The 10,198-nt window shown below is 34.0% G+C and overlaps 1 protein-coding gene across 1 annotated transcript; it reads right to left on the reverse strand.

Moving 5' to 3' along the window:
• Nucleotides 1–6,528: 6,528 nt before the first annotated feature.
• Nucleotides 6,529–9,796, reverse strand: LOC142612361 (zinc finger BED domain-containing protein RICESLEEPER 2-like). Its single transcript, XM_075784461.1, has 6 exons — nt 9,635–9,796; nt 9,375–9,432; nt 9,014–9,084; nt 8,841–8,889; nt 6,729–8,717; nt 6,529–6,626 (listed from the first exon to the last, which is right to left on the reverse strand). Exons 1-6 carry the CDS (start codon nt 9,794–9,796, stop codon nt 6,529–6,531), a joined length of 2,427 nt encoding a protein of 808 aa, XP_075640576.1.
• Nucleotides 9,797–10,198: the final 402 nt, after the last annotated feature.

Below are 10,198 nucleotides of genomic sequence, written 5' to 3' on the forward strand. Positions count from 1 at the left end.
GATTCCTTTAACTATGGCACTATGATTGATTGAAGGTTGTGAACTTTTATACTTCTGGAAAAAGAATGGCTAATAGATTGATGATAGTGAGTGTCACACACTCAAAGTTTTACAAGTGTCATCACTCGATTAAAAGTTGATCTGTTCTACGTGGTTAATCCAGTCTGCACGCAACAATAATCCCATTTTCTATAATATAAACGTAATTTTCACAAAGATGCAGAGTTGGTGACCACTTTGAGTGTCTAATGAGCAAATGATCAGCATGCATTCCTTTTGTCAAGTGTGACTAAAAACCAGTTTTTAGCTCTATAATATCATGCCTCTTTACTCACATAATTGTAATTCTTTTGGGCTAAATTATTGTTATGTTCTTAAATTTTGCATAGAGCTTATTTTTTGTCTCTAAACTTTTTTATAAGTTACAATTTATGTACTATATACACTTCTGTTAATTTTTATTCTATGTGGTCCAATGGAATATTGAGTTGGCATAGGGACTTCATTAAAGCTGAGCAGAAATTAAAATTTAAAAAAAAAAAAAAAATCTTTCACCTTACAAACCAGAAGCAACAATGCTTAAAAATAATAAGACTTCATGGTAATTTCGTTTGTTTTAGGTTTAACATATCCCACTATTGTTGGCTTCGCGAAAAAACATGCTTAATACAAGAATAGAGCATGAAATCCATTTGGGTTTTAAATGATAATTAATTTCTGAGGTTGACATGAACAACATGAATTGAGCATTTTTTTTATCAGTAAAAATATTACCTTAACAAAATGGATGTGACTTAAATCACCATTTTGTATGATTCTACAAGTGGTAGGACAGGGTCTCACCATGATGGGCACCCTTCTAGGCGGTGGGACTATACAAATGATTCAAATGGAACCAAGGTATTATTCGTTTCCAAGTGATGGAATAGAAGTTGACTCTCTGTTACTTTCAGACTTCAGACTCCTATTTAAGATGTACAGTGCCTTTTGCAAAAGTGAATGGGAGCTCAAATTACCTAGTTTTTTTTTTATAATTCGCTCAAATCACCTGGTAAAACAACATTATAATAGGCTCTCTTTTTCATTACAGGCTGTGATGTTTTGTTGCTTCCCTTTCACTTTTATTTTGATACCTTGCCAATTTTTGGGTATCATGTGAATCTCTCTCTCTCATAGTTTATTTTTTCTCCTGGAGTTATTTATAAAAAGAAGCTGAAAGATGCCAGCACTAGGTCAAAAAAAGATTAACACTATCTATGTGGCATATCCTAGGAGATCCTATCAACTAGATTTGCTTTTTTAAAATTGGATAGTTACAATGTATTGAGGAAAAAAAAAATTTTGGATAGTTGTAAATTGAACACTATTCTCCTTCTAGAGGAGAACAATAATAATGTCACTTGGCACTAAAATGTACTATCTTGTGTTTATTACTGTATAAATTAGAATATATCATTATATATTTCCTGCGTAGGACATTCCAACTTATAGCACATATAATTATCTTGATGGCCTCCTATAAAATAACCTAATACAAAATGCTGGGCTAATACCATAGTGGTTGGTCCTGACCCACATTTGTATTCATGGCCACCCCAACCACGATACAATAAATACATAAAACTAAGAAGCTGTAATTGCCCTGCCATCAGTATCAGAGTTTAGAAGCACTAATTATTTGTTATAACAGGAAAGAAAAAAAAAAAAAGAATCAGCACCAAGTATCTTAGAATAGTTCAAAGCAAGCCCTAACAAGAAAATATTAACTTTGTCTATGGGTGCATTTGGTTGGATTTGCGGGCAGGTGAAACTGTTCTTAATACAATTAGTGAGTAAGGAAAAAATTTCTACTGTAAGGAGTACAGCATAGTAAAACATAAATTCCATGTGGTGTGTACTATGACTTTGGCAACTGTTATAAAGAAATGGACAATTTATACATTCACAAAAAGAAAATACAATAGGTTTCAAAGACAAAGCAAGTACAATAAAAAGCCAATAGAGACTCTCTTCCCATTTCTTTTTGTTCTTGAACATTCTGGGCCCTCTTCACTGCTAGTAAACAATTTGACTCAACTCTGAACTCTACACTTGAAACTCTTTCAAATGCCTATAGTGCTTTGCACATTTATCACAATATTTGTAGGTTAAAATGGCATCAAGCAATCCTTGAAATGCCCATCCCAGATGATCCCTCTAAACCTCTCCATTATTGCTTACTATAAAACATTGACACAGAAAAACAGGATGTGATATTTTTCTTAACACAAGGTAGCCAAACCTTTTCAGTGAAATTATTTTCTACTCTTTACTTTCTAGATTTGGTAATTGCCAAAACATGTTGGTGTCTTTCCTTCACTCTCTGCATTTGTATTTGTGCACGCACTCTGATATTCACACACTTTACAAATAAACAAGCATGCATAGTGATATAATGATGTACATCTATCTCATAATGTTATGTAACTTGATGCTCCTAATAAAACACACTTGCAATTTTTAAATTTTTTTCCCCTTTGAAAGAGTAATAATATTATTATTATGATATGCAACCATTAAGATATACTTGTTGAAGGTCCAATCAGTTTATTCTATCCATCAACTTAAATACAAATTAGCAAAAGTCAAAAGGTTTAGGTAATATCTTAAAATGCTTCAACTCTACGAAACATTAATTGAAACAACCAATGATGGTAGTATGGTGATAAACATATATACTGAATAACCCACTGAGAGCTCCTCATGAGCATTCTTGTATAATAAATGAGCATTCTTGTATAATAAAGCACCACATATTCAACCCCTTACAGCTAATTTGGACCCAGTCCAATGCCACGACCCTTCGATTCATCAAATAAAAAAGGCAAAGAAATCAAATTTTTATGTGAAAATATAAAAAACTAAAAATAAAGGGTAGAATATTATTTTAGTCCCTAAATTTTATCTTTTTATTTCTAAATTTAAAAAAAAAAAAACTGTTTTCAATAGTTTAGTGAAGGAAAAATATTTTTTAAAGTTTAAGGATAAAAAGTGAAACATTTTCAATAATTAAAAAAAAAAAAAACTTTTCACTAATTTGGAAATGAAAAAAAAAATTAAAATTTTAAGGATAAATATTTTTTTGATAAAATCTAGGGACTGAAAAATAAAAAATTTCAAAGACAGCTAAATGCCATTATAAAATTTTGTTTGATGTCATATGAATGAGAAATCGACAATACTCATGTATCCACTATCCATGCTTACCAAATATATGCAAGAAATGTGTTAAAAGAAAAATAATTGCAAACCTGCAGCAGAGGACATTATTAAGTTTTTTTTTGAAGGCAGGACATTATTAAGTGAAGACACCATATACTTCACATAATTATGCAGACCTAGTTTAATCAATGGCAGTGATAACAGCCTGCTTTGCTGTAGGAATTAGGAGGGTGCACATGAAGAAGTTATGTAATACAGACACGTAGATTCTGAATTTTCAACTGTATATATATATATCAACCAAAATACAGACACAGGCAATAATTTTGTTGAATAATTGTGATGGATCGTATGATATGCCTCACTGTTCTTCACTCTCAAGCTGGGCTAGGTGGCCCCTATGGGCTCAGAGCCTAGCGGCCTGCTTGACCTGTTTGGCATAGTCGTGGTGGTACGGTACTATTGTACAAGGTCAAGCTATTGGGGTAGGGAGGGGTCCCCAAGCTATTGGGCTTGCGTCTAACTTATTGGACTAATATATCTATTACAATCGGGATTAGGAGTTGTCATTATTGTTGGTGTTGGTGCTTGATTTCACCTCACAATGCTTTCACTCTCAATTTTAAGGGTGTAAATGAGTCAAGGCAAAAGCTAGGTATCAAATGTTTATGATTGTTAATTTAGTTTTATTTCAACTAGGAGCTTGGCTCAAACTTTTTATTAAAATGAATTACATCCTTTGGTTTAGTTCAATTTTTCATCAAACAATCTCGAATATATTCAAAAACATCTACTTAATTGATTAATTTTTTTTCTCATATATAGTAAAAATCACAACTAAATTTTTTTTATCTTTTCATAAATATATGTTAATAATTAATGACTGAATTTTAATTGAAATTATAATATTTGAGCTAATTAGAAAGAATGATTTATGTTCATGAATTTATTAATACTAGATTCACTAGTTTCTCCACACACACAAAAAAAAAAAAAAATTTCACTAACATTATATTATTAAAAATATATAATTTTCACTTGGAAATTGACTATTTATATTATTTACAAACTTACACAATAAATTTCAAGTCCATATATTTCTATATATTTTTTTTAAAGAATTTCAACTTATGGTGTTTGCTCTTGGTGATAGCATTTTATTATCAGACCAAGATACCAATCGGTATTTAGTGTAGACGGGGATTGATTTCTATATTACATCAAGTCTCAGGTTCAAAAACTTATTCACAAACACATTATTATGTGTTTATTTGGCAAAAAACTTTTTAATTTATTTTCTCAGTATTTTTGAAAATGTGCAAGCTTCTAATTTTTTTTATCACACGTTTAGTATAAATACTACCAAAAACTATATTTGCAAATGAGTAATGATGATGCGAAGAAAATCAATAGACTGGATGCCTCGGGCTTCAAATGGTTAGCGACTGTTTTGAATGCCTGAAAAAGAAAGAACAAATGATCAAAGGTGACCGGGGTAGACTAGCTAAGAACCCTCCGATGCCAAAGTTAGTTTCTCTCTCAAGTTTTGGAGTTCTAACCTTTCAGGAATTGTAAAAATGTACCTTTATCTGGTCTAAATAGATGTTTATATAGTGCGCCCCAGAAACAGTTATTAGATTTATAACTTCCTCTGTATTTTAGGAGGTCAAAGGGTTTAAGGATAACTTCCAAAACCGCCATAGGAGTTATACCTTTTTGTATAACTGTCATTGGAAGTTAAGTATTTAATAAGGAGTTGTAGCAATGAACCTAGATCTCACTCATGCCTTGGAACAATGGCATGTGATTCCATCGTCAGCTCTTGTAGGCAAATCCACACTTGGGAATTTCCTAAGTGTCAGGGGGTCATTCAGGAGCCTTCCTAATAGACGACCCTCATTCCCACAGACGGTCGTCCTACTATGGACGACCTTCTTATGTAGGACGTCCTTTCAGCTCTGGACGCCTCTTATGGACGAATTGGAGTTTAATTTTTTTAGTTCACCATCAAGTAATAATAAACTACAGGATACCAAATGAACATTATGTTTGAACTTGACTCATTTAATAATCGAGCATTTTCTCGAGTCGAAATCAAGTTAATCATAATCCACTTGGTTTATTTCCAATCCTAACTAGGTCTGTCCACGGGTCGGGCCGGTTTGGGTTTGGGCTTGGACCGAACCCAACCCGTTTGAATCGGGTGGCAAGATCTTAGACCCGCATTCGACCGAAAAGTCGAGTCGGACTCGGTGTTTTGGGCCGCGGGTTGGGCAGGTTGGAGTTGTCAGTTAGGCGGGTTTGGGCCATTAATGGGCCCATATTTTTTTTGTTCAAATTTTTTAGCTCTTTTAGCCCAAATTAAAGAGTTTGTCAGTTTAAAAAATTATTTGGGTGTCATACTTTCTGAACAAACATTTAATACAGATTGGGCCTCTGTTTTCCTTTTTTTTTTTTTTTAAATGGGCCTTCAACCAAACTTAAATTAAGCTACTTCACTTATAATAAATATATTGGGCCTTCAGAACAAAAACTTCCTAGAAAAAATACCTCACCACAACACAAAATAAACCTATTTTTACATTTGTTAAGCATGCATACAATGACCATGAAAACTAAACGCATCATATATTGTAAAGCCTGGTACCTGGACAAAGAGCACAACACCAGTAACACAAAATCCTATTTTCACCACATGTGACTTCTTAAACAGCCAGTCAGCCACATTGACAAACCAAAAATTAACACAACAAATAACCTGAACAAAATAGCAAAACAATACACAAAACATGTGTATTTCCAACAACCACACAACAAGTAGAATTTCCAACAACAAATAAGCCAACCATAGCAAGCATAATCTACAGATTTATATTGTAATACACACATCTAGGCTGAGAAGCAAATAGATTACTGCAGGGCAGTAAATCATAAGAAGGCAGTAACCATGCTGGCTATAAAATGTTCCCAGCAATATAATTAATTACAACTATAAAATACCACAGGTATTTCAACAAAAAAAAAAAGCTTTCCCCGAGCATTAAATGACAAATACTCAAGCTTATAACTAATAGAAAAGAAAACCTATATGATTCCTAGGATTTCTTTTCTGTAAGTATTAAGACTAGTATTGTTAGAAAAGCAATTTACAAAAAAGCTTCCAAAATGTTCCCAAAAGGCTGCCCCTACAAAATAATTGATTCCACCTACAAAAGACAAGAAAATATTTAACAAGTTATACATTACAACCAAATAGAAGACCAAATATAAAGAGCAGCAAGTTTATAACAGTAAGAGGCCAAAGGCAATAACATACCAAGTCAGTTATCAATCTTCAACACTAATTAAGGGTCGTTTGCCTGAGCTAGAACCCAAGTTGGAGCTGGTACTTGCTGATGCACTTGATGATGATTGTTGATTTAAAACTAAAAAAGAAAAGAAAACAAATACAACATATTAAATTTTGTTTGAACATGAGACATTCAATAATAATAAATAGACTGAGTTCCAGAATTTAAACATATTACCTAAATCATGAAATTCCTCCTCCAATGCCTCAACCTCATCCTTTGATTGGCGATAAGAAATTGGTACTGTGGCTTGAAGCCAATTTTGTGCACATACAAGGTTTTGAACCATGAGAGGAGAGAGAGAACTTAGAAAAGGATCAACAATGTGATCTCCGGTGCTAAATGCTGACTCAGATGCAACAGTCGAAACTGGTACAGCCAGCACATCTTTCGCCACTTTGGACAACATTGGGTACCTACTACAATTGTCCTTCCACCACCCTAATACCTCAAAATTCACATCCCTTCTACCATCACAATTTTCAACCAAATACTTTTCAACCTCATTACTACAACCTACAGATTGCTCAGCTTCTAAGAAAAGCTCATATCGAGAGTGAACCATCACATATGGATCACTAGCATCACCTACCATTTGGGTCCTCTCACTTCCACTTGGTTCTTGCATATTTGGGGAATTAACAGAGCAGTAAAAAGTATACAACTTCATCAAAAGATCTTTCACCTTATCAACCATCACTTTCCCCACTTCATTCCCATAAATTTCAGAAAAAGAAAACTTCAAAAACCTCAATTTTTTTTGTGGATCAAGAATCACAGCCACATACAAAAGAGGATTAATTTTACCACCTTCCCCCCAATACTTCTCAAATTTAGTTTGCATGTTTGTGGCTGTGTTTTTCAAGAGGGTGTTTTGAGATTTAACTAACTGAGAAATACTCTCCTGAATAACAAAGATCTCGTCAAAAAAAGCATTTGAGGTAACATACAAAGAGCCAGAGAACTTCTTTGTTGCATTGTAAAAAAGCCTCAAGAAAGTCACAAATGCCCTACAATTTTGGAAATCACTCATACAAGGAGATCCTAAACCACCACTATCTTCCTTGCTCCTAAAGTATGATGAATAACCATCATCTTCAAAATCCATCCTAAGGAATACTTTCTCGAATTTTTCAGCAGTTTCTAACATAAGGTAAGTTGAGTTCCATCTAGTAGGTACATCTAGACAAAGAAAACTCTTGGACTCCATACCTAACCTCTCCATAAAATTCCTAAAAGTCTGATTTCTATTGGGTGAGGACTTAACATATCTCACAGCTTCCCGCACCCTAGCAACAGACGCATCAATTTCTTTTAAACCCTCACCAACAATGAGATTTAGGATGTGGGCACAACACCTCATATGCATGAACTCATTTTCTAAAACTGTCCCATTCCAATCTTTTCTTACTCTTTGCAAAAATTTGATAGTGGTTAAATTCGAGCTAGCATTATCCACTGTCAAAGTGAATATGCCATTAATACCCCACTCACGCAAAGACATCTCAATTTTTCTACCTATAGTCTCCCCCTTATGATCTTCAACTTGACAAAAATTTAAAATTCTCTTATGTAACTTCCAAGCATCATCAATAAAGTGACATGTGAGACACATATAATTCAAATTTTGTATAGAAGTCCATGTGTCCGTAGTAAGACACACCCTACAACCCTTCAAGGATTTCCTTAGCTTCTCTCTCTCACAATTACAAATCTCAATCACATCTCTAGCCACAGTTTGACGAGATAGAATATCCTTTAAACAGAGCTTAGGTTGTAAGGTAGTTACATATTTCTTAAACCCATACCCCTCAACACACCTAAAAGGTAACTCATCAATTATAATCATTTCAGCTAATGCCTTTCTAGAAGCCTCAACAGAAAAAGTTGTTGACACAAGTTTGAACCCTTCATCTCCATCATTTTTGGGTTCAAAAGCTAAGGTTTTCTGCCCTTTATCTTCTCTATTAGAGTTCTTGGGACAGATTGTCATATAAGCTAACAAATTACTAGTACCACAACTCTTACTATCAACATGATATGATTTTTTACAATAATTACATACAGCCATAGTAACACCCTCATCTACCTTTACTTTTTCAAAATGATTCCAAGCTAAAGACTTTTTCCTACCATTACCAGTCTTACTCACTACGCTAGGTGGAACTGGGGGCAACTCACCATCAGTAGCTTTAGCTTAGGTTGCAGCAGCAACCTCTTGGGTGGTAGTGGCAGTAGCACCATCAGCTTGGGTAGCGGTAGAACCATCAAGTTAGGTAGTGGTAGAACTGTCAGCTTGTGTAGAATCAGAGGGAGCATTAGTGGAGGAATCCATGACCTAAAAAAATCAAATATAGAAGTTAGCAAACAAGAACAACAAAGTAAGATATTCATCAACTCTAACAAAATCCCAACAAAATCCCAACTTTTAACACAAAACACTAAGGGAAAAAAAATCATACCTTAACGAAACCAGGGGTGTTGGAGTTTTGAATTTGAAGACAAAAAACCCCACTTGGCCAACTTTCAATTTCTGAGTAAAATTAAAATAGGAACAGAATTAATCAAACAAATAAACAAAGAAAAAAAAAGTAAAAAAGTTTAGGATTTCAATTTTTTTTTTTTAGTTAGTGTTTCAAATTATAAAGCTTTTTTGATTTTTAACAGTATAAATTTTACTATATAATAAAAGCGAAAACATTGAACACATCCACAGTAGCTTAAGTTACATGCATCAACTCTAAGTCTCTTAACAAAAAAAGAACAAAATCCCAACTTTGAACACAAAAAACAAAGGGAAATAGAAATCATACCTTAATAAACCGTGGGTGTAAATTTCAAGTTTGAAGACTGAAAACCCCACTTGTACAACTTTCAATTCCTGAATAAAATTTAAATAGGAACAAAGTTAATCAAACAAATGAACAAAAAACAAAAGTAAATGGTTAAGGTTTCAACTATTTCTAGTTAGCGTTTCAAATTAAAAAACTTTGGGGTTATTTAATTTTAACAGTAGATTTTCATAACATATATAATCAATGAGAGACTGAAAAAAAGAGAGATGAGAAAGGGAGAGCACATACCCTGGGTTCAACCCATATGATCGGCGGCTGAGAAAGGAGTGGCTGGTGGTGGTGGCGGCGGCGGCTAGTTGTGAAGAACTTGTAGTGAGATGTTAGGGTTTGGACCTTGGAGTAAAAAGAGGCAAAGTGAAAACTGAGAGTTTGAGAGTTTGATCTGTTCATTGGTAAGAAGACTGAAAATAGGTTGCTTTTAAAGAGTGAAGATTGAAGACTGATGAAGAGATGAAGATTTGAGGTTTCGTATGAAATTGGTGAAGAGATTTGAGGATTTGGTGAAGAGATTTGAAGTTTTGAGGATTTGAGACTGAGATAGAGAGACAAAGATAGAGAGACAGAGAGAGAGAACACCTGAGAGAGTGAGAGGGAGAGATATGAGATTGACATTAGAGAGAATGAGGTCTGAGACTTTGAGCTGACTGTTGAGTCTGTGGACTTGGTGAGTGATTAGGTGAAGACTGAAGAGTGAAGAGAGATTGTGGCCGTTGATGTTAATCTACTCATCATGATCAACTTGATTCGGTGAAGAAGAGTGAGAGAGAGCGAAGATTCCGTGTGACTGTGTCT

Source organism: Castanea sativa, chromosome 10 (genome assembly GCF_040712315.1).
Source record: "Castanea sativa cultivar Marrone di Chiusa Pesio chromosome 10, ASM4071231v1".
NCBI classification, from domain to species: Eukaryota; Viridiplantae; Streptophyta; class Magnoliopsida; order Fagales; family Fagaceae; genus Castanea; species Castanea sativa.